Genomic DNA, 26202 nt, shown 5'->3' with positions numbered 1-26202 from the left:
TCATCTTGGAGCCACCAAGGAAAGGAGGTTTGATTCTATTGCAGGAGTGATTAAACACTCTTCATCTAGAAATACTCACCATCTTGTCTTCCTGAAGTCTTCTTTATTTCTTCCCCCAAATACCTCTCAGTAACTCTCAGTAACTCTCTCAGTAACAGACTGCTATGATTTTACTTTGACAGCCTGTAAAATATCTGAAATATCCTGTGACACAAATCTGCCAAAAATCTCAGCTGTGCCAAATCCATTCCCATATATCATCTTTTAGGCTATGGAAATGCAACGGTTGCTACTTTATAAATGATGGAATCTGAGTTTTTTTCATTTGAAGCAGGAGCCTGGCAATTCCTGTGAATATTGTGCGTAGTGATCCTGTGCTTCCAGAGAGATAGAAGTGTCTAATCCAAGGTAATCATGAGAGTCCCCTTTAATGTGTTATGTAACTGTCTCAGTCTTCAGCTGATTTATCCTTACCATGCAACACCCTGTTAAATTAGAAAACTACTTTTTGTCTGTTTATAGATGGGAAGCAAACCCTGCGTTCTTGTGGTCACTTGACCGTGAGATCACATGAGAAGTCTGAAATAGTGAATAATGAACTGAACTTAGGCAGTGACCACCCTTCCTGTTCTATTGATCTCATCCATTTTGGGTTTTGTGGTACAAACTCTCTTATAAAATCCAGAAGCATCAGTCAGTATGCTCCGAAGTAGTTAACGAGGAATGTAATTTTGAGCATATTGCCTTCTTAGTTGTATGTGAAATCATAGGCTAAAGTAAGAAATTTAATACCTGTATTTCATTTGCAGCTCGGCCGTTAGTGAATGGATGCATTGAATTTGTCTATTCTGTGGCCTCTTTTTCAAATGAGGTAAAGTCAGATATTTTCCAGTCATTATAATGGCAAAAAGATATGCTCCCCCACTGCAAGATAGGCAGCAGTAGCATCCCTGTGGAAAAACCTGCATTGCTTTCTCTCCTCACTGTATTTAGTCCTCAGCTGGAGGGCTGTGATCTCAGCCAGCTTAGTGCCTGGAGGTGAAAACCAGCAATTCCTCATTGCCACTGTGACTGTAATGAAAGATAGCTGTCTTGATGTAAAAACGCACCTGGTTGTTCAGTAGAGACGCAGACACAGGAGTACTTAGTGCTGGGCAAGATCAAAGGCAGCCTCAGTTTTCCAGATTCAATTCATTTCCCAGGTTACACATTTTGCTTGCACACATCAGCCACCTTCTGCTAGTAGTTACTTCATTTTTATGGAAAGCATGGAAAGGACTGAGGTAATTTCCAAGACTATCCATCTGGCTTGAAGATGAAGCTTTCCATCTTCTTTGAAAGTATTACAAATTAGTTTGCTGCTGTTAAAAAGGGACTAAAATTAAAGTTTGTTGTAGAATTGAGAGAGAGAGCTTATCAAATGGTGACGTTACAGAGTTACTGTATTTTCTAAAAGTGTTTGAGAATTGCTAGTATAGCATGGAGGGAGTTTATGATTTAATGTTTCGGCTAATTATTTAGATCATCTTATTTGTATGCTGGGATATGTATTCAGGTGGCACAAATAAGCTTAGCTGCAATTAAGTCATTTAAGTGGCATCAATTAAGACTAGCTGAGAATATGAGTAACTGTATTAGTTCCATAAACTTCCATATTTGGGTTGGCAGCCAAAAGCTCTTGGGAGTTAGTGGGATGCGTAAGTGCTCTGGTTGTGTCTTTCTCCCAGTTCTAATTCTTGCACAAGGATTTATTACAGCAATTCAACACTTCAAAACTTCCTTGGCATTGGCAAAATCCTCAAGAACCTGTTTTAAGATGTCTTTAATGATGTTTTATGCCACAACAATCTGCAGTGGCTTCTGTCCTCTCAGTAGTATCTCTAGAGCAATGCAGTTGCAAATTAACCAGCATAAAATGACTGTCTGTGGTAAATATGTGTTAATTTGAGTTACTTCCCAAATTATTTCTTCCATAGCTGTATACAATGCATCACCCTTCTTAATTATCTTCTCTCCCTCCTCAATACTCTCTCCTAGTGTGTCTTGAGTATACTTTAATTGGCTAAGTTCCCTTTCTTTTTAGCAGGGGGAGGCAACTTCAAAATACGGTTGAATGTTGCCAGTTAAGAAATATGTTCTTTCCACATATACTTGAAAGTATTCCATGCAAACTGCTGTAATTAGTGATTGATTGGTTGATTGATTTTTTTACTATAAAAGTTTTGAGACTATAAAGGTCACGTTTGTTTTTATGCTCTGAAAGTAGGAGAAACATATTTACCAACACAAAGCTTGCACTCTAACTTGATAATCAACAGCTTCATTATGTTTGTTGGAAGGAACTGTGATTATAGCTGGAAAATGTGAACAGATCCATACGTGCAAATATGATGTGGAACCTACTGCTAGCCTAATTGCACCATGTGTCAAGCTCCTTGACAACAAACACCATGAGACACAGAAAACAGCTAACATGGAGGAAAGCTTACCATAAAAATGATTTTAACTTCAGTGTTTACCTCTCCACAGTTAACAGTGGTGTCTTGTGTTCTTAGTACAGAACGACTGTAGTAGCAGTCAGGTGTTCCAGTCAAGGTCCCACTACACTAAGCAACACATGTTTACCAGAACAAAGAACTAAAGTGCTGTAGGCCTCTAGTTACCAGTATTTGATACCACAAATTATAAAGGTCAGGTGAGAAACTGGACCACTGCCTTCCTCCCAGCTGGTTCACACTGCAGCTGCCACTGTGGTGCAAGGCCCTAGACAACATCAACAGAAAATAAACTTGCCCCGAAAAGAGTTTGTCAAAGCAGAACTTAAGACACCAAACAGTAGCTCCAAACTACAGGAGATAGTGACTCACAAAGATAATGTTAAGTTATGATTGGTGTAATTTTTAGGGTGAATGGAAGGCACACATTGGTATAAAACCCAAGTTTTAAAGATCTGAACAATATAATGTAAAAAAAAAATGCATTTCAAATTTGCAAAGCAAAACTGGACAGTCTATGAATAGAGTTTGAATGCAGAAGGCTAGTTTTAAAACAGCCTGTTGATTCCATAAAAATATGCCTTCACACATGAGACTTCCACATTCCCTGCTTGCCAGAGTGTAAAGGGAAAAATTGTGGTTTTCTTTATTGTATAGGACTAGTGTAGCTCAACCGGCTGCTTCTTCTGGTCTTTGATGCTTTATCTCATCTGAAGTTCTCCTTGTAGAAGTCGCAGCTTCTTAGCACTGGAGTTGGCTTAGACCTCTTGAGACATGACTAAGCTGAAGAGTGTCAGACTAAGTAAGCTGTCTCAGGCAGGCAGGCAAAAGGATTTGCACTTTGTAGTTAGCCAAAGCTTGTAGGTGGCTGGAGAAGGTGGTGGTGGTGGTAAGGCTAGCAGCACTTTCTGCTTGGCAGACCATGGCACCTTGGCATGGTGTGTGGGCAGACTCATCCAAAACCACTTGATTTGGAACTACTCATTCCAAATCTTGGATCTACTTGGCCTCTTTCTTCATCATTTTTATCTATGCAAAGTGATAGATGACTGGCAGGATTTTACTATCACTTCACATAGGTGTAATTGACTGTGTGATGTTGTTCATGTTATGTTCTCTTTTCTGGGAAAGTCAGCAGGCAGAGGCCCTGCCCTCTCCACATGCGCTCTTAGGCTGTTTCATCCCTGGCTGCTTGTTCTTGTCCCTGTGTCACCCCTTCACTTGTGTTGACACAACTGTTTGTTAGGACTGTGCTAAAAACATATGTGAACTGGTTTGAATTAAAAATACTTCTCATCTGATTCTTCGTCTGGCCTCATAAATATTTGGGTCTGTACAGCTGGGAGAGGAGGGGAAGCAGTGCAGGGAGGAATGGGGAGCTGGGGAAGGATGAAGGGGACCTCCTGGAGCTGCCAGTGCTGCTGAGATGAAAGTATCAGATGCTGTGTTTGTCAGCTAGTGCTTCTGCCCATTCAGAGAGGCACAGACCAGACTCAGCTCTCCCAAATCACTCATTTTAATGGCACTCTGTAGAGCAGGTCCATTACAGGACTTGTTCAGGAGCAAATTGTTCTGAATAATTTCAGTTCTTCCCTATTCTTTGTGTTCTGTGTTCGTTGTTTTCACTCTAGGATCAAATCAGGAAAACAGTTTCCAACTGTATGTATTTTCAAATCAATACATCATTTCTGAGGAATTATAGGTAAATAAGATGTATGTTTGTTCTTTCTGGCTTTACCATTTGATATTTAAACTACCTATACTACAACGCTCTCAGGCAACTAATTAGTGCATGACAAAAGAAATAGTCTAAACAGGAGCCCTCAAAGAAGAAGCGAATATGCACATCCCAGGAAAACCATTAATCATGTGTATGAAGCACTTCTGCTTCTGGTGAGTGCAGAAATTGTCCTTTTTGACTGGATTATTTTTTCTCTACAGATGAGAGGAGCATATTATAATGCCAGGCACATGTTACCTGAAACTGATATGCCACAAGTAGCTAAATATAATATGTCAAGTGTATTGGTATGAACTAGTATGTAATCTCTGGATCGAATCCCGACTTTTCAAAACGTCTCCTCACTTCCATCTCCATTTTGGCAGAGAAGTAAGAAGACACTAATAGTAGAAGTGCACAGACAGCCCGCTTTGAAATGGCAGTTTTATTAAAAATGTTCTCTGTCACAAATATTGAAAACATACTCAACAGATTTTATTGTAGCTGAAAGGTTCAGTAGGTAGTGGAAAGGGAGTAACTGTCACGGTAGATCAACCACTGAATTATGAGAAATAACGGGCCAGTTTCCACAGCAAACTCCTCACAAAACCCCAATATTACTCAGCTTCATCATGTTCCAGTTCATGTTCAGTTGGCCCTTAGGATGAAGCATATGGTTCATGAGCTTGAGCTTTGGGTTTATACATATTTACAGTAGAACCTACAGATTACAGGAGAGGACACATTAGCACCAGTGCTTATGGATTAGGGCTCACATCGCCTCTGCCACTGCCTGTGCATGGTACTGATTCTACTGAAGAGTTAGGTTAAAAAAAGGTTAATAAATCTGGCACTTGGAAGGCAAACTGTGCTCTGCAGTGACCTAGGAATTCTTTGTGTTATCTATCACACTTGAATGCCTGTCTCTGAAGGCTGCCCATCAGAATTACCTTAATGTGCTTTCTTGCAAAAATGCATGCTTTGCTTCACCTCTGCTTGAAGTGTTATTTATATGTAACCCCTTGAGATCAGGAAATCAGTGTGATTTTCTTACTGCTGTTCTAAAACTAAGCACAAACTCTATATTTAGCGAATATTAGACAAAATTAGTATCTTTAGCAGTTTCGGTGAAACATTTTCACACAGCAAAAAATCTACATAAATACAGTGTTCATAATTACTGAGATTCACAAAAAAAGGCTTTGGTTAGAAAATCAAAAAGGGTCAAATAAAAAAAACTTTAAAAAAAGAAGCCAAAGGAGTGTCAAATACTATATTGGAGTCAAATGAGTGCAGAATAAAGCAGGAGTCATCCATTAGTTAATTTTTCAGTATTAAAATCTTCCACCTAAAGAAGCCCATGTCTCTTGCAAGCTGTGTGCCTTTCCTGACGTTCACAGCTGGTCTCCTAGCTCTGGTACAAGCAAGGTGGCGATAATTCCACATTTTCCTGTTCAAGGCAAAGAGTCCCTCTTCCAGCTGTGAGGTAGAGATTGGGTATCAGGTCACTGGGGTATGAGATACCACTGAGTGTAGCAGTTACACATTTGTTTCTAGTTCATTTATTTCAATAGTGCAGTGGTCTTTACTGTTGGATTTCTTAGTGTGATTCTCCACTGGACTTTCTTCTTGCTCCACTTGTACGGGTATGTGGTGCTGAAACCCTTTCACTGTTTCTGGTCCACGAGATTCATTCATGGTCTTCACACAGCCATTTCTCTGGTAAGCCACAATCTGATGGATGTTAATAGGCTTAGTTTCACAGATCAATGGCACCTATGTGAAAAGCATTAAGATTTGGAATACTGCCCCTGTTTGCAGTATACAACAGGAAAGGAATTTTTACTTTGAAAGCCTGTGGTCTGCTTTACATTCACCAGGATTATCTAGGGCCTCCACAGACTTCCAGGACCTGTTTCTCATATACACTAAAGCATCTTTGCACCATCTGGATAAAGTGAAGGTGTCTCTAAGTATGTAAAACTGCAAATTCTGCCACAACTCTACTTTAACTTATAGCTACAGGAATAACTGCTTGCATCAGTAAAGCGATATAAGTAGGGTAAATAAAGACTAGAATTTCAGGGCTAAGTTCAAAAGATATGGACTCTCAATGACCAGTATGCTGAGCTTTGGGCAGTGCTTGCTCTTGAGTGCAATTACCCAGACCAATAAGTATTTGTTGTTGTCTTCTGCCTTTCTTCTAACCCAATAAACCAACACCTGTCTTTTCAGTTTGCATTATTTCAAAAGAAGTAGAGGATTCTATTGACTGATTCATAAGTTAAATATTGAAGTGTCCTTTAAATCAAACCAGAAGTGCTGATGGGGAAAATAAGATGTAAATACTGGCAGAGAAAAGAGGTGGGCTTGCAGCTGAGAAAATTTGGCCTTCAGGTATACATTACTAACTCCACAAATTATGCAGCCAAAACATATGGCAGACTAATGGTATATTTTAATACAATTATAGAGCATGATGCAAAGAAAAATCTCATCACGGATGACTAAATAATCCCTTAGGAGGGATTTTATATTCTTGAAACACCTCTTCTTGAGTTCTGACTGAGTTCTAAATACAGAAATGAAATGTCAGGAGGCCTGATATTTATGCAGGAACTCAGACTACACTTCTGGCTTTGTAACAGATGACATATCTTACCATTAGGTTGTATGTTTAGTTTTTTTGTAGCTAGCTATATGTGTAGCCCATATATTCAGGCCTAATCCTGTCATCAGTAATTACTGCAGGTGCTAAGTACCTCGGATAAAGCCTGTCTTTCTATATAAAACTTGAAAGAGCAGGAATTTTAAATACATGTTGCAGGAAAGCATGAGAATGGGATTTACCAGACAGACTGTCTGTAAAATGGGAGAAATAATAATAGAAATAAAACTTTGCTATTAATACTGCTGTTCTTTGTAGAATATTACAAATGATGCACAGAAATGAAACATGCCTTGTGAAAATCAGTTTTGATGAAGAAACTTTTCTGCATAAACTATTCAGTCTTTGTGGAAGAAAGGCAGTGAGAGTCTGCCATGAGCTGAAATGGTTGGAGATTAGCACCTCCAAGCATGATAGGCTCGTGGAATTAGGAATCTCCTTTGTCAAGGATTTGAAGGAAGAGCATGAGAAGGAGTTCCTGGTATAAGGAAAGACTGAATGATGCATGCCAAGGACGAAAGAAAAAAAGCATAGGATTGGAGGGAGGCAGGGGCAGAATACAGAGGTTTGTGTGGTATATGGAATAATATATAGAGAAGGAAAAACAAAGATGTAAGGAGGGACTATTAAATGTAGAAGGCATGAAGATGCCTGAGAATGAAGTCAAGAATGGAGCAATGTGCTAGTCCAGAAAGGAAATTATTGCAATGGTGTCTTCAGATTATGCTAACACAGAGGCTTGAAACACCCAGGGTAGTTCCTTTTGTTGTGAGCTTACTGATTATGCATATCTATGCACTCATAGATACCTTTACCTGCCCCTACACACAAATACTTAAGGACATTTGTCACCTTGCTCTGTTGCTGGTCACATTTTTAAAAGAAGGACGACTTACTGGCCAGTCAGGACTTGGGTACTGAGTGTGAGACTCGCAGTTCCAGCATCTCATGCATTTGCAGGACAGTGCAGCTGCTTCTCCTGCTCCCAGCCCCAGCGTGCCAGACACAGCTGGCTGGCAAGCTTTGAATTTGAGTGGCTTTTTGCATGACCTCATAGAAAAGGACCCCTCCACCCCATCTGGCTAAGCAGCACATTGCCCAATTCTGTCCTCTCTCTGAAACACCTTTTATAAATTAGATGAAACAAATGTGGGAGGCTGAGAGCTCGCAGGTTCTCTGCTGTAATACAGCACACACTGCACACCCTGGCTCATGGCGTTGTTACCTCATCACCGTCTTTGATGAACTCCTTCCGGCAGATGTGGGCCATGATCCCAGCAGCCAACGCGTCTCCCAGGACATTGATCATTGTTCTAAACCTGTCTCTGGAAAATTAAATAGTAATAGTAAGTTGTTGGCTCTTTGGGTACATGCCTATGCCTTCATCACTGCAGTAATAATAGCTGAAGGCCAGTTTGGCTGTTTTTATCAGCTAACAAGTTTCGAAGTGGTAGGAAGGAGTTTGGCACGGGGAAGCCACTAGTTACTGAGCTGCTCAGTTGGGTTTTCCAGCCTTTTCAGAGCTCAGTGCCCTGTGCTGCCACATACTTTAATTTGTAACTGAGCTAACTAGAGCAGCTATGCCTCCCTATACATGCAAGCTGATTGAGCCCTAAAAAAGTTTAACACAGCAGATCAAGATTGCATTTATGTCTGAATTTTCATGTTAAGGTCCAGTATTATCGCCTGATTTGGAGGCTGGTGCTGCAAATGTCTTAATTCAATAAAAGTAGAGGGCAGCCAGTACAACCAGTACCTTGTATTAGTTATCAAGGTCCCACTCTCAGCAACTAAGGTGCTAGTTAAGATTGTTGTATTGTTAGAATATGCAGAATACAATCAAAATTATTCAGAAAATTGCTAAATAACTACACTCACAAACTAAGCAGGCACTGACCATATTTAAATCCTGTTCATTTCTGAAAAAGCTATGGTTGCTATGGCTACCAGTGGCTCTTAAAGATTCTTCATTTTCAGTTATCATCTTTTCCAATTTAAATCTGTATGCTTGACAGTACTTTGTATATATACAGTTTCATTATTTTTCATTTATTCATTTATGGGATCATTTCTTCCCTGTTTATACCTTCTACCCACTGTCTAAAAAAAAATCTATTAAAATACAGACTGTAAATAATACACAAAAGTAAGTGGTTGTCATAGACAAGTGTTACACTTGAAACAGCTTGGAATCTATTAGTTAAAATTGACGAGATTTCAAATAGACGATATAGCTTTTAAGTCTGAAATATATCATGTCTTTTCCAAGAAAAACATACACATGTGAAAACTGTGTCATATTGGTAACTTGATTTATATATGTGGGTTATAAAATGGAGGTTCAGAAATCTCCAGATGTTTGGCTTATTGAAGCAAGTGACAGTCCAATATCAACACTGCCCAGATTTCTGATGCCGTATCTTAATATAGAAAAGAATTGAAACTGTGTGCTGATTTTTTTTCAGATATTTTAGGCATGTACTCTGTGCATGCAAATGTTTATGCAGTTGCTTGCCTAATTAGCATGCAAGTTCCTGCATGAAAGGTTATTTGCATGTGCAGTTACCCAAATTGTACATGCAATTGCAAGTAACTTCAGCAATAATATTCCACAGCCTACACCTAGATGTAGTTGTTGACTTCAGGACCCAGTCCTACACTTGTTTTGCTGAATCCATTTTTCTGATTCCTGCTGTTCTGATTTTGGGTTTTGCCTTGAGGAAAATTCCCACAAGAATATGTTAAACAGGGAAAAATACTGTTACAGCACATATTGATAGACTTTTTTTTTCCTTGGTTGATCATAAAATTTTGATTCTTGGAATGATATTCTGAGTTGTTAATTTTGGATTGTGCAAAAAGTCAGTTGTGTTAGACAAGAAGCTGTATGAGCAGAACTCAAGAGTTTGCACTCCCTTTTGGGCTCTGATTAGCATCTCTTCTGAAGACAGAATGTTTCTGAGAAAACAGTGCACCATACTGAAACTCTTAAGAAAATGGATTGCCTGGCATGTTGCTTGACCAGTTCTATTCCATGTTTCTGTGTGTTTGGAGTAGTCTGCACTACGCATGAATAGAACCGCACTGCACATCACTGACATTTCTCCACTAAGAGGCCAACCTGTTGTAGTGGCATTTCTTTCAGTGCAAACGCGTGAGTCAGGTGTTGCAGCGGTATTTTAGCTTTAGATGATATTATTAAAGATGCAAAATTAAAGATGCAGAATTTTTACCTTGTGTTTAATAAATTAACTGAGAAAGGTTTTTATTTTCTTCTTTATGTCTCTAGGCACTAGCTAAAGGTATGAAGTTCACATACATGTTATGGCTACCTAAATGAGTTGTAATACCTGCAGTGCATTGTAATGGGTATTTCAGTCTCGTGAGATCATCTAACCAGCCTTCTTTGAGCATTCTTCATACTCCAGTACTTCCAAAACTAATATTGAAAATATTCATCATGTCAACCATGTTGACACTTTGCATCTGCAGGCTCTTGAAACCACCAAGTGCCGAAATACAGAAATATACTTTTTGTATGAAAGGTCATCTGCAAAAGACAGAAAACTGGGTCTGTTCCTTGCTTACTTTTTAATACCATCTGGAACTATAGCCTGAAAAAGTTTTTTGTCTGTTGTTTTGAAAAGTTTTGCAAGACAAAAAGAAGCATAATTTCCATATATGCTGGAAGACTTACTGGAAAAATAATGAAATATTGATGTTGCAAGAGCTGGGTGAAAACATAGCGGGTGAGCAATATAGAGGCAAAAGGCTTTTGTAATACAGCTTAAAATACTTTGATTTTGTTGTGCTTCATTAACTATTGAGCTTCAGTGACTAGCATTAGAAAGGCTGCTTTATTAAAATTTGAACTGCCATTCCCGAGTTTAGGTGCCCACAGCAGATATTATTTATCCTTCACAGAATAATATTCCTGATATTCCTAAAATAAAATATGTCTTAAAATATGCATACAATACAACACTCATGACTCCTATTATTAATAATAACAACATTCTATTACACTGAACAGGAAAGTAAATAATTCCTTCTCACAATTCTTTGTACAAAAAATCAGTGGCTTGAAGTTGAATAAAATAGGATATATAACAGAATGGACTTGTAACACATTTTTACCCAGAACCTTGATGCAATGAAATTCCACTGTATTAATGGAGATATATTTTACATAGGTTAAATAAAAAATAATTTGGACTGTTTCCTTGTGGATGCATACGCTAGTTATGTTGCTAATTGAAATGCTAATGAGCTAGGGATGAGTATTTTATGATTCATCTTCTTAGACTATTCAAAATTGTTTGATTGATTTATGGACATTTACATAAAAGTTAAGAGGTCAAATAAACCAATCCTTATGAGTTTTTATAGCGGCTCTTCTCATAGGTGACACGAATCCCTTTTATTCTGAATGTGTTAGGTTTTAGCCTCTGCCTCTGCTGTTAAATCCTCAGTGATTAGGGATGCAGCAAAGCAATCTCTCCACAGAATGGCTGCATTGCAAAACATGGTTCTGCACGGGGGGCTACAAATTGCTGCTGCCTATTTAGCACTGAAATCAGAAAGAGCAGAATTGCATCAGGATCCGTGATAAAAGGAAGACATTATTAGCCCTAATGCAGTGCATTGCAAGTATTACATTCAGGTTGACTGTATCATAGTAGTAGCTATATACAGCACAAACCATTACTGTACTGCCGTGGCTATTTCAGGCAGAGTGGTAACTGTGGTGCGGGAGTACTTGCCTGCTTTAGCACTGGCTCATGGCTCTTTGCAGAATGCTTCACTACATTGAGATGACGTCCTTGAAGCATCAGTGGGCTGATAAGCGGAGCGCAGGCAAACCACATTTCCTAGGAATGTCGGCCCCTTGTCCTGGTCCAAGGCAAGGTGCCAGAGTTGCACCTGATGGACATTTGTCTGGCCTGACCTTAAAACTTCTCATGAAGGTCATCCTCCAACCTGGCTAGGTGCAGCCACTTCCATTGCCTGACTATCCTTCTAGATAAAAATCGTTCTTAAGTTTTCCTGTGATCTGACTTAAGGTAGTTACTTTGGTCTATTTCTTCATCCTCCCTCCCTGTGAATGTGAAGAACAATTGATCACTGTCCTGTTCAGGACAATCTTATCTATATCAGAAACTGCTGTGGTGACCTCTTTCAGCCTGCTCTGGTTTTACATTAAACGAACTCCGCTTCTTCAGCATTTCAATGTAGGTCATATTGTCCGAGTCTCAACTAGACCCTCCCTCATTTGTCTGTGTCTTTTTTCAATATAATGCCCACTTCAGCAGTGTATTTAATCTGAGGCCACATTAGCACCATTTCAAGCAAGATAATTACTTCCCATGCCTTTTTTGTATATTGGTATTATTATACCCCTGGAGACCATTTGCCTTTTTAGCAATGTTGCCACACTGGAAATCTCAAAAGCTTAATGTTACTTACAGCGCCCAGTCGACGGCAATAATCAGCGTGATGTCGTCTGTTGGGAGCCCAACCGAGGTCAGAACAATGACCATTGTCACCAGGCCAGCTTGCGGGATACCTGCAGCACCTATGCTTGCAGCTGTTGCTGTGATACTTTAACAAAGAAAGAAAGGAATAAGCTTTACCAGTGATGGGTTGCTCTGCAAGAAACCACACCATGTTTCTACAGGAGCTTTCCTAAACCATAATCCTTCTTACACAAGCCACTGCACAGGAGTGCCAGGGTTTTGTGGACAGAAGCCAGGTCAGAGGGCAAGAACAGGCCAAACTGTCTGCCCAGTGCTAAATTCTCACCCTATACTTTTGCAGCCTTGGCGCTGGTGGGGCAGTTCTGTTATCTCTTAGTATCACAAGTGCAGAGAAAGGGGGGGCAGCCAGGCAGTGGGCTTCTCTGATTATGTCAGCTTCTCATTGTTCATGGCACCACGCAGCGCTGTGTGCCACGAATCTGCCAGCGCTCCTCATCGCTGCTTCACCCTTGGCAGCAGAGCTCCCAGCAGACATCTCTGAGTCATCATCGGCAGTTCCTGTGCCAGGCAAATCCGTGGCTGGCTGCGGCTAAGGCCTTTAATGTCAATCCATCACAAAGAGGCTAGGCCAAGGGTAAAGAAGCTGGGCCAAGGGTGAAGTCCTTGCATAGCACATGGCTTTGCATACTTGGATCTAAATATGAAGCAAGCATGAATGTGACTGTACCTCTTCAGTTTCTGGAAAGTATTTTTACTTGACCTTCACACCGTTTTTTCAGCCAGGCAAGCAGAAATGAATGGGAGACCAGGGCAAGAGTGGACCTGGCAGGCTTAACATTTTTTTTCATAATGCTATTTTTAGGGGAGGGATTTCATTCCTTTTTCCAGGAGCAAAAGTGACTGGATGTATTCATTTCCGTCCATCTGGTCACTTCCAAGAGCTAGGCCATCCAGCAGAAAGACAAAAAATGAATGTTGACAATTGTAAAAGGATGACATAAAGCATATACACCGATAATCCACTGCATTCATCAATTCAGAATTTCAGAGCTTTTGGCAAGCAGTTAAGTCTCATCCACCTCCTATGATGGAACATCAGGGTAACATTATTCACCCATATGGAAACTGAGGCAGAGATATCCAGTATCTTGCTCACAACTGTACAGTGCACCAGTAGAGCAGCATCAGTATTTATAACTAGAGCCCTAAAAAAATATATTTGCATGTGAGTGTGATGGGGAATGAGAAAGATTTAAAACTACATTTTGTAAGAGTTAGCTTGTACAGCATTCTAATAGCATTGTAATAGGCAGAGTATAGATAGAAAGAAAGGGACAGAAGCTCAGTTGCTGAGTAAGAGATAAATATAATGAACATTAAAACGTTCTCCAGTTAGTGCTATAAACTGGCTATAAACTGGACTGCTTCTGCTCCTAAGACAGTTCAGGCCAGAAAGTCTCATGGCTTAATTGGGAGCAAAAATAGGAATGTTTAACTAAGATTGTACAGGCAAGCCCATCTGCTGTTCCATTGAATTGTTACCTTAATGTAGATGTTTCTTCCTATAAGATGCTCAAATGATGGGAAAAGGATCTTAAATCTCTTTTTCTGCTACATCTAGGTTTGTATAATCACATAGATATAAACTGTCAACCTGGTTTTTACAGATTATGAGCAAATTAGACTGATAATTTTTCTAACATTTTTTCCCCGCCGGCAAAAATATCCTGGCACTCAGGGATATTTGAATTTCAAATCTCCAGATCCTAAAGTATCAAGACCTGAGGCAGGTTTGGCCCATAGAATACAGTTATAATTTGGCTTCGGATATTCAAGGTACTGAATCCACTGTGATTTCCTATTTACCCCATTCTTTTCTAAGTCAGTCTTCTTATTTCTTTTCCTTTCTTGGATTTTTCCAATCTTCATTTCTATTTTCCTTCTACTGTCTTTACTTCTTTCTGGTCCTTATGTACTAGCTATTCACTATGGGGAGTGAAAATAGAGATAAAGTAGGGTTCTGCTAAAAGAAAGTTAGAACTTACCTTCCTTCCATCTACTATCACCCTCCTTCTCCTCCATTTTTCAAATCACCATTCTCTACTTCAAGGTGTGTGTAATGTCTGCCCATGCTCTGGGCCATATTTTGGGACCACATTCTAAAAACATCTCCAAATTCAAAATCACCAAAGGCTAAATTTTAGCACAGGGTTATTCCAATAATTTTCAGAAAGAGAGAGAGAGAACTTGAAGCAAGAGCTCATATGGGCACAATTCATTTCTTCTGCTTCTAGTCTAACCAGATCTTGCCAGAAGCCCATTAGCAAACCTCAGCTGTCATCTGGGGTTACTTTTAGGACTCTCCTCCTCTTGTCATGAAGGTTTTCAAGTCCAGCAGAAGACGGGCAAGGCCCAGCAATGTAAACGGGGCAGTGATGAGGTCACTGGGTGGGTAGGTAAGCAGATCTCAAATATGTTGCACAAGGCTCTGACTAGGAGGAATGTTTTTCTAATCATTTGTTCCCTGCTGGAAACCTGCAGGTTTCGGTCCCTGAGGCATTCTTTGGCAGCCACTGGAGTTATTCTGGCAGTAATTGTTCAGCTGGATCTTCTAGTCTTTTGGATCCATTACAGGCCTTTCAAGGACGGAATATGCAGCTATAGCACTCTCTACCCACTGAGAGCATGGTTGTTTATGAAGTTTTCTGCTTTAACAAGCAGAAGAGAAGACATTTAAAAAATATCTGACTGATATGACATCTTCATGAAGACCTGCGCTGATAGTAGCATCTGTCCTCTTTCCCTGTTCCCCTACTCCTCCAAGGTTTGAAAAGAGCTTCTTAACACATCCTATTCCCTGTTATCTGATACAGGACTTTTTATGTTTGTGTTTTGTGGGTTTTTTAACATTCTCCTCTCATGTAAAGATGCAAACCAGAGTTAAAGTTGAAAACAATTCTGACATTTAAAATAGTGTTTTAAACACCAATAATAATAGTGGTGTTTAAATAAAAAATATTCCAATCCTAGTAAATGATCAATGGGTTGCCTAAAAGTAAAAATTATACAGTTATCCTCAAACAGAAACACATTTCCTGGTGTCCACATGCTTCTATTGAACGGTACCAGTACAATTTCCCTTTGTACAGTCCCTGATCTCTGCATTAGTTAAAGATAATCATCCTATAAGGAATGGATTCTTTGACAATAGCAAAGATGAGTTTCGTTCTGAACATTGCTACATACAAGAATTGTAAGAGTGTCAGACTCAACAAGACAAGCAAACCGCAGCATGTGGAATTTGAAGTTTATACCTTATAGTGATAATCTGCCCAAAGTCCAGCTCATAGTTATTTACTTGAGCAATAAAGATGGCAGCCACCGCCTCATAGAGTGCTGTCCCATCCATGTTGATGGTGGCTCCCACAGGCAGCACAAACCTCGCGATCCTCCTGTCCACGTGGTTATTCTCCAACAAGCACTTGAAAGTGATAGGCAGTGTGGCTGAGCTGCAAAACAGCGGAGAGAAGCGCACATTGAATTATTTCTGTTTCTGGGCAATAGAACAAATTGTAGCAAAACTTCTCCAGGTGGGGTAAATTTTACACTAACCATGTGAGTACTGCTTCTTATTCTTTGGTATGCAGGTGTAACTCACTTGCCCTGTAACTTACTCCTTTGCTTGAGGGGGATAAACAGTGTTACATGTATAAATGCTAGAGTTAGTGCAAATTTTGCTTCCCCCAAATTAAAAATGTCGTTCTCTCTTTCCTTCTTTCTTCAGAAAAGGGATAGAAGTCCCCCAGAGGCAGTATTGTACACTCAAATGCAAGACAAGGGAAACACCCTATGCAGCTTATTAGTAAAATCTCTGAAAACTGTTGTGCGCTCATGGTTTCTAAAAAAGTGTCCTTCCAAGCCTTCTGAAATAGAAAGCCATTTTTAAACAGGAAGAGTAACCATAAACCAAGGAAAAGTAAAAAGCAAGAAAGGCTCTTAACTCTTTGTAAGGAGGTGCTATATGAATGCCCTTAGGGATTGTTCCAGTTCTCACTGCATATTGACAGTTATTAGACGACCAGTTTAGGCAATGAATTATAATGGTAGTGAGAGCTTACAAGAGATTGGAATGCTGCTTGGATTAAACTCTAAAACATCCCAGTGGGCAACAGCTCTGACCAAGAAACTACTCCTTCTTTTGCCTCAGAATGCATTAATGCAGTAACGTCCTACCTCACGCGTAAGCAGTTTCTTATTTCTGCAAGGGATTAGGCAAAGATCTTATCAACAGCACGCCTGAAAATAAAAGCTACAGACCAAGCTCCTGTGTTCAGGAGTATACAATCCCATTTCCTCTCTGGGACAGATCTGCCCATGTCCCTTGTGTGATCATATAACAATCACATAATTGCAGGCTATATAATAATGTGTACATATGTAAATGAGATATAAATATGTATGTGTGTGGAATGGTAGGGAATGGAGTGGAATTGTGTGAGACTGTTTGACAGGTATTCATTTTAAAATGAACTTGACCCCTTCCAAACTTTAACCCTCGATTTCATACTCTCTAAAGAAAAATCTGATTTTTGTTTTCATTAACTGAGACAATTAATTAAATATTATCTGGTCATAAATTTCCTTGTTTTCAGCAGGATGAATGCATTTTTAAATAGTAACACACCTAAACACGTTTATCTTTACATTTTATCAGCCTTTTTGTAATGTTCTGAATTTTACCATACTTTGTCACATTCACTAATATGTCATGAGTAATTAAACTGCATTCAAGAGAGTGAGGGGGTATTTTTTATGGCATGCCAGTTTGTATGGAAAATAAGTAATACATTGAAGAAAAGATACAAATGGCAAAATATTTTGCTTGTCATGATACTCATTTTAATATAATGCTCAGTGTTTGAGACTATTTAAATAGATGTAAAATAGCAAACTCCTTCAAAATTATTCCAAAGTTACCTCTTTAAAGAGACAAGTAATTAGAGGGGAAATATTGGTATCATGATACTAAGGTCTTTAATGTTCTGTTCTCTTGTGATCTACATGCCCCGAGCCATGAAATATAGGCATCTTTCCACTAGTTTGGACAGTTCAGATTGCTCAGTCGCTGTGTGTTGTGAGCCTCACATCAGCAATATGGCTCTGATATCTAAATCTTATAATGGCCATTATCCGTTCCTAACAGAGGATAAGACATTTGATCTACAAATTCTTTCTCAGTCATTACATGTGACCTACAAAATCACAGAGAGATTCTGAAAGCTCTGAAATCCTAACCCCAAGTTTGCAGGAATGCATTAGCAAAACGTTTCCATGAGTAGGAGTTGTCATTTTATGTTTGTGCAAGCTGTTGTTTGAGGAAAGTAACAGTGTTTGGAAAGGAAAAGTAGCTTCCTGCAATAGAAACACAAGGGACAAGACAAATCTACGCTTTCACTCCGATATCTCTGTTTTCTATAACCTTATAAAGTCTGACTGGTGAATGATTTACTACAGACTGGCAGTCACTGCCACGAAAATCTGGACAAAAGTAATTCTCTAAGTATGCAAATAAACTGAAAGGTCAAGGAAGCAATAGAAATCTGATTACCTCTGGTAACTGGGGTATATTCAACTTTTTCATTCTGGCAGTCCTAATATTTAATCAATATTTACTTTGAAAAACAAACACAGCAAAGCATAACCCCCCAAACTACACATTGGAAGTCATTTCTCTCTTGGGCATGCCTATCATTTTTCACACATTCAGTTGTGAATGACTGAAATTCTCTATGTCTTGTTTACCATAAAATGTTCATAAAATAAAAGGGTGAGGCTGGGGCTCACAGATAATGTAGAACTGAAACCCCTGCTGTAGCTGTAACTAGGAGCAGACCGCCAGAGTAACACTTCTGGATGTTCTTAACTATAGGCATGGCCAGGAAGCGATTACTAGACTTGCTATTCATTGTCTCCCTTCCCTGCAGCTACTTTAGTTGTGGAGGGTCACTTGTTTTTAAAGACAGTCTTTCCTTGGCCATTTGGCTTTTTTGTAACAAAACCCTGCCTAATTTCTTTGTGGGAAAAAGAGGAGAAAAAGGTAGTCTTACAAGTCCTTTTCCACCTCGCCCACACTTTGACATACCAGAATTTTAAACCTAAATGCCTTCCTGTTCTGAGGGCAGAGAGCTGAGCTGTGAAATGTGCAAATTTTAACTGACTGACATCTATCTTTCAATTTGGTTGAGATGTGACAAAGATTGTGAAAAACAATCCCATAATACCAATGGCACAATCAGCAAAATCTGTATCTATTTCCACTGTTGTAAACGGAATGTATGACACTGTTTTTGCAAGAATTCAACTTTTAAACCTGTGCATCATCTCACAGAGAGTCAGATGCTTCTTTCATTTTACTTTTATACTGTTAGAAGTAACATTTCTAGGGCATATAAATAGATGTTGGTTTTGTTGTTTATTAAATATTATAATAAAAAAAGAAAATGGGCAGGATGTAAGTGCAATGATGATAAAAAACATTGTGCAAGATATTGAAAGGAAGCAAATTTCCAGGTCACAGATTCTTGTACCTTCCTAGCGCAGGCAACTACTACATACAGTCTCACTCAAATTTATGACACCGCATCTTAGAGCTAGTAGGCTGTCTGTCCTAACTATTCCTATGGAAAGACTTTCCAGAATTCACTGTTCAGATGAGAAATTCAATTTATCATCTAGATGTACTCTTTTCAATTTACACTAAATTTGCTTTTATGTGCTTTATGCATTTCTCCTTGCACAAATCAGTTCAGCTGTTATAACACATATTGTTAGAAATCAGTTTTTCCCCTCTCAGCTTGGACTGACCCAATCAGAGTTTTTAAAGTCTTCTCTGACAAGATTGCTACTTTACATCCCTGATGACCCTTTCGGCACCTGTTTCAATCTGAATGAACTTTTCCTGAATACAGGTGACAAAAGTTATGGGGAGTATCCTAGGAGAGGTTGTCTTGTTCAATGATGGTTCATTTTTACTCATAATGTATCATCTGGCACATATCAGAAAATATGTGTCTTATTTAAGGCTTTGGTTGTTGGTGACTTACAAGTGGCAAAGAAAAAAAAATGTTCCTACTGTCATTTTTGAGTTATATTAATATATAATTTCAACGGCTGAAGAAAAAACATTCTCAAATAAATACTTTGTCTTTCCAGTTAAATTAGGTGAAGTTTGTTTTCTTGAAAGCTGCTTTATCTAATGTTAAACAGTGGAGCAGTAACATGAAAGCCTGACATGTAACATTTATTAGGAGGAAAAAATACTCTAAAGCACTGATCTTAATCTGTTAAGTCTTTTAAAAACTGTCCTAAAGCTTTCAGCAAAGAGGAGAGGTATCTTCTCCCAGCACTAACTCTAACAATTAAAAATACATTATTAGTCTTATCTCAATTTTGAGATAAAATGCTGCAGCTGCAGAGGCTGAGCATAAGCTAATGCTGGATCAGGCCAAGCTCTTACTAGTGCGAGCCACAAAGACAGCTAGTCATTGTGGAAGAACAGCTGTTCAGCCTGCTCTGTTTATCTTATCATTCAAATACATTTTGATATTTGCTCCAAAAAATCAACAAACTGATCTCATCTCCCTTTTGCTCAATCTGCCTTTAATTTACACTGTGCAATAGCCAAGATCGTAGTGTTTCATAAGCAGCAAAACCCTTGAAAAACTCATGTTTTATCGTTTGTCTTCAGAGAAGATGAAAATTGCTTCTTTTGATGGGATGTACCACTGAGAAGATGCTGCTTTAATTCATTAATGATATGGAAAGATGACCTAGAAAAATAGAATTCCCTCATTGGAATGAGGAAAGTTAAAATCAAGAGGAATTTTGCCTGTAGGCCAAATACTGCTTTTTCAATACACTAAGAGGTGACAAGATCAGGGGCGATGTCGGGGGAAGAAAGCAGCAAGTCAGAAATCACAGCTATGCGGCACGTGCTGTACACACCTTACTGATGTAGCAAAGAGGAGCCGTGTACATCACTATGGGCGCCTGTCGCAAAGCCAGCCTGTACTGGGGTTTGGCTTCAGGGGCTGGCTGGCCGGGTGACTGGTGCAGGGACTTGGTGCTAGTCGTAGGGATCAAGTTCATTGTGTCCTAAATGATGCACCAAAGGAATAAGAGATCTCCTTCTCTGTTCCGCCTCTCCAGTAATGTCTGTGCAAACCAAAATATTGCTGTGATTGGGATTTCTGGAGAAATATAAGGAGATTGAGAATGAGGTGTAGAACCTTTTGCTAAAGGGAAACGGGTTGAAATAATGTTCAGATTCAATAAAATCATTGCCATGAGATGGCTGTTTAGTGGCTTTCAGGGTCCCTTGTGTTACATTCTCTGGTTTTGTACATGTTATTGTTTTTGATTCTTGCAGTTTGACTTTTAGCTTAAAAAGAAGGCTTTCCACAGGTGCAGACTAGCTGGAATGAATATCAGGACGCTGATCTGTGGTTTTCTTTCTATCTTTAGATGTAGACATGAACTGACACAGAAACATCTGCAAGAAACACATCAGTATGCTTAAAACCAATTCTTTGTTCTCCTCTAAGATGATCTGAAAATCCAATACCCACATTATGAGTGTTATATAATGCCCCTGTGGCAAGTATTATTTAACCAAATACAGATGTGTTGACTGTCAGGAGAAGCAGCTCTCCTGTCCAGCCCCAATTATTTGTACATGTTCTTTTGGCAACAGCTCCGTTATGTGCAGTATCCATTCCTTTCAGTGTAACGAAGGTGAAAAGTTCAGCTATCTCTAGAAAAAGCACTGTTATTTGAGCAGAAAAACATTAAAAACCATGTTGGGCCTGTGTTGGATTTGCAAAATATACTCACTGGTAAGAAGGGGCAATCAGAGCTAAGCCCATAAAACATGTCCAAGCCCCAAATCCATAAGTTCAGAGCCTTTCCTCAGGACTCACCTTAACTTTGGTGGTACATTAGCTTCTAACAATAAAGATACTAAACCTCTTCTGGTAGCAAGGCTGAGCTGCCAGCTGGCGCCAGAAATCTGTTCCCAAACTACACCCTCTCTGGGCCTACAAATATGTAATTATTCCTTGCACAGTGGAAGGGGAGAGAGTGCTATCTCAAAATGCTCGATACCCCCAGGAGAGGGGCTCTCTCCTGGGAGTCAGTGCCTAGGAGAGTCAAAGTCAGCGCAGGTTTAAGGGAAAGCTGAATTCCCCATGTATTCCCCACTGTCAGCAGGCACTCTCACATCAGCTTGGGGTAAGGAAATGGGGCTGGAGAAAACCTCGAGTTTGGATTGGTTTACCTGAGAGGGACTCAGCAGAGAGAGACACTCTCTCACCATTTCTGCAGATTGCGATTTTTGCTTTATAGCTATGCCTGATGCCTGCCTAGCTCTCCTTACCACACTGGCTTTTGGGGCTCTTTCCTAGGAGCCCAACTCTCCCCATGAGGAGCTGAGTTCCTAGATGAACCATAGGCATCTTACATGGTTGAAAGTTGCCTAACAGTTAAGCTTTGCAATGACAATCACTGTGATATACAGGTTTTTTAGAAGAGCTAGCTCACATTTGCTAGAGAGCATGCATGTTCTTTCCTTATGTTTCTACAAGTAATTGAGAAAAAAAAAAACTGATCTAAAAATTCTCAAACCTACCATTGTTGGACTTTCTCCAAGTAGTAATATAACTTAGGCACTTGTGTAAAACAGAGGAATCAAAACCCTTGCATACCTTTGTAGATCCGGTTGTGTATTTTGGTTGCTACATATCATGTCTGACTTTTTGTTTTATTACTATGATTGATGATATTGGCATTGGAACATTTCTAACCTCAATATATATAACACAAGCAACCTGGACCTGAATATATTATGAACTGCAAAGAGGGCCCTTCATGATTGTAAAGTGGCTTGATACTCTCAGAGCTAGAGACAGAGTAAGGAGATGAGATCCAATGAAGAAACAAGCACAAGCCCTGAAAGTTTCCAGACCAGTAAAGGACTAGTAAATTGGTTATAAAATCAAAATGCAATGCTGATGCAAAATAGGGAAAATTAAGAAAAGTAATCTGTTTTTGAAAATGGTGGAATATGTGCTGATCTTTTAAGTCTTGATTAAACCTACCTTGAAAAAGGGATCTATACTGGTGAAAAAGTTGGTTATTTTTGCTGCTTAACAACAGAAAAGAAGAGAAAAGGACAAACTCTTCTAGAGATGCTAAAGGTAAAATGAGGAACAAAATTTTCCCTTTTTTTTTTCCTAAAAAGAGAAAAAATCAGATTAGATTTTTAAGAAAAATTGTATTTTCTAGAAAAAGAGAATGAATGGAATGGCACAGATTTAAAAAAAAGAATTGTCAGCAATAGAGTTCTTCAGAAACAGAATTCTTAGAGGAGCAGGGCAGATAGTCAAGTGTGTCAAATGTGAACCTTTTGACGAGCCTTTTGACGAGCCTTTTCCAACACTAACATCTTTGAGTGCAAAATTAGCATCTTTCTTGAATCTGGGGATGTGATGACTCTCAAGCTACAAACTTTTTATGTGCTAATAAAAAAGATTGCCTTAATTATTTAAGCCTAATTAGAGTTTAGAACAGCACCCAGCACATAATTTTTTCTTGACTTTGTATTTCACAGTATGTTGCTCTTCACAGGTCATTTTGGAGCAAACTCTTATATATGAAAACACCTTGTAAAATGAAACATAGTGGAAAGCCAATAGCTTCCAACTGTGCTGAAATAATCATTCCCTCGTCTCCATTCTTTTAATTCCTATACATTACTTCTGCTCTGCTTACTCCTGCCCTAACCACTGTACGTATATTCATGAGAGAAACGGCCATCTGCATCTGACCTTCCTGCCCCAGATTACCTTTTCGGACCTTGCTAGAACTATAATGAGCCTAATCAGGCCAATGGGCTGGGGATAAAAGTTTTAGGCTCTTTTCCCAGGTCTGGCACAAGTCTAGTACAACTTAAGTTTTCCCTTTTTCATTGTCCCTTCAGTAAAATAGAGATTATTTTTCTTTTAGCATTGATGGTAATTACAGCATTGCAAAGTAATGTTTTGTAACAAAAATAAGTTTTGCAGAAGATTATAGCAATGACATCAACTAATCTGAGTTCAAGGAAGTTAGATTGTTACTTCTCCATGTATTTATTTACTTAGATAATTCGCAGAAGAGTTCCAGATTTCTGCAAAACTCACATAATTATTCATCAGTGATGATGCCTTATGGAAAGTCATGTGAGCTGATTACATAACAGCCCTTATTAGACTATTAGAAAGAAGTTCTTTAAATCAATATTTGTTTGACTGCTTTCCCAGAACTTTTTATCTATATGTCATTCCTGCCTTTTCCTTCTGTAATCCCACCAATTGCAAATGCACTTTATTTCTAAGTGGGTCACTCCATTGTAGGAGAGATTATGTGAATTGTTCCTCAAGGAGCTTGGGAAGTTATGGAGAAAAGTAAGATTAGTGGCACAAGGGATAAGAAGCTGGTACAATACTATTCCCTGTAAGGATATATTAGTCATCAGAGCTCAACTTACTATAGAAATTATTATAAGATGGAAGAAGGAATCAGTATTTAAGTATAACTACATGAAGTACTTCTCAGTCATTATTGTTAATTAGAATAAATATTTTTGGGTTAATAAAACCTTTTGATTTTTCATTATGTTTCTTTATAAACAGATGTTCCCAATTTATCATTGATTTTGTACTAATTACTAATTTGAAGTCTAAATTAGGTAGTTGAAGGTAGGTGTTTGTCATTAGCTGTCATCATTTCAAAATCTGGATAAGAATTTAGTATTTTCCAGTCTCTCTGTAAAGTAACAATAATAACTTTAAAAATCCAAAAGTAAAAATGAGATAAAAGAAAGGTATCTTTTCCTTTCTTTAGCCCTCTTCCTTTACAGCTGACGGTAGAAATAATAAATATATAAGATGTGCTAAAGAGACCTATTTACCTGGCTTTTTCCGCTTGTACTGTGGCTTTTATTACTGCAAAAAAAAGTGGTAGGCATAGCTGCTCTTGTTACTTCAGAGTAACAAGCCTCCAGCCACAGATGCCATGAAACTGTGTTTTCATTATATCGGCTACAGGGAAACGTTATTTTACTTGTCGTTCTTGTCTCCACTCCATGCAAGTCAATTCCAGCCCTTTCAAGCACTTCTCACGCACCAGTTTATCCATGTTGGGAGTCATTTTCATAACCAGTTCACAAGCTGTTTCCCATTTTCATTGTACCTTTGTTCAGCTATGGTTAAAACTCATTGTACATCCTCCCTAAAAAGGATGCAAAATATATTATTCCTTGAGCAGAACAGCTAAATACTTTCCCAGTGCTGGACAATAGCTTGCAACCACAGTCTTTTCTTAATGTACCAAGAAACAAAGACTAAGATGAGTAGAAAGGGTAAAACGTTTCCATATGACTGAACTAGGACGTTCTCCACTAATACCAAAAATGAAGTCTGGACAAACTGTATGTCCCTTATATATATTAACTTTGTAGAAGCACAATGTTTGTTTTTATGGACAAATACACTTATTTCCTTTCTAGTCCTCTAAGAAAAAACATTTTTGTCCCATATTTTTTAAACTGTGGGAAAACAATGTGACAAACATCATTGTCAAATGGCTCCCACCTAACTTCCAAATGTTGAGAGACACATCTTTTACAAATATACCAGTGAATTTGACACAGGCCATTGTTCAGATACAAATATATCTGCTCCAGTACAGATACAGTCTGCTGTTCCCAGGAAAAAGCTGGAGTAAGGATCTAGCAAGTATTCTGTTGCATCTGTCTAGAAACTGCGTAATACCTGGAGGATGTGGCCAGAGCAATGAGCAAGGCTTGAAGAATCCCTCTGATGAAGACAATGGGATTCTTCTTGGTGATAAAGAAGTACATCATTGGCAGAATAAACAGCCCATGCACCACTAGGCCGCAAACCACCGTAATGGCATAGAAACCCAGTTTCTTCCCAATGGCTGAAGGGTCATCCATTTCTAAGATTTTACCAGCAATTAGGAACACAATTCCGAATGGAAAATACCTGAGCAAAAAGAAAGACAGTCATTATTAGGAGATAGCTCACTTCCATCAAACAGTGTGAGATGGGAAAGCCTTGTACTTCCAGTAGCAGTGCAGTAACAGCAGCCTGTCTGTTGGGTTCCGTTGTTTCATTAGACTAAGCCCCTCTCTCTCACACTTGAGGAGTGTGCCCAAAGCGCTGGGCTAAACACTCTTTTATGTGGGGTACCCCTCAGCACAGCTGAGGTTATGGTGCTGGTCAGGAATGACTTTAAAATATTTTGGTTCAGAAGGCAGCTCTGACTTTTTACCTTAAGGCAGGTAATTTACTGGGGAGACGGGGAACGAATCCTAAGCTCTGCTCATGTGCTTGTGCTAGTGTGACTGTTCATGGATTTTATTTGGACACTGTTAAGTAAATGTTTATGTTGCCTTTGGAAGACATAGTAGAAATACCAACACGCATTCAACATGCTCTTGGACTGCCTGGGAGTTTGATTCGGGGCAGATAGATAGGCAGAAGAATAGTTAGTTTCTGAACCCCATCTGGACTGGATGTGGGATAGGTGCTTTATCAAAACTTGTGCTTCTGTGCATGGCTAGACACAAAGCCATGGGTGCCGAAAGAGCTTAAGATTAAAAAAAAAAAAAAAAATCTGGGGGCATCCAGCCACCTTCCACTGGCAGCACTCTCTCTCCAGAGACTTGCCACTTTCCCCTCATCCTTCCAGAAATTACTACTCCCTTGGACCCATCTAACC

At 39.1% G+C, this 26202-nt stretch overlaps 1 protein-coding gene across 1 annotated transcript in view; it reads right to left on the bottom strand.

The window, feature by feature from the left end:
- Positions 1 to 5754: 5754 nt before the first annotated feature.
- Positions 5755 to 26202, bottom strand: part of SLC1A7 (solute carrier family 1 member 7) — a 56745-nt gene continuing 36297 nt past the window's right edge. The window contains exons 7-11 of the mRNA XM_075155746.1: positions 25230 to 25463; positions 15675 to 15869; positions 12350 to 12484; positions 8109 to 8208; positions 5755 to 5991 (exon numbers count right to left, since the gene is read on the bottom strand). Coding sequence (XP_075011847.1) covers positions 5755 to 5991; positions 8109 to 8208; positions 12350 to 12484; positions 15675 to 15869; positions 25230 to 25463 — 901 coding nt within the window. The remainder of the gene's footprint in view (positions 5992 to 8108; positions 8209 to 12349; positions 12485 to 15674; positions 15870 to 25229; positions 25464 to 26202) is intronic.

The sequence above is a fragment of the Calonectris borealis genome, chromosome 8, assembly GCF_964195595.1.
Source record: "Calonectris borealis chromosome 8, bCalBor7.hap1.2, whole genome shotgun sequence".
NCBI lineage: Eukaryota > Metazoa > Chordata > Aves > Procellariiformes > Procellariidae > Calonectris > Calonectris borealis.
This window is presented reverse-complemented; position numbering and strand designations above follow the sequence as displayed.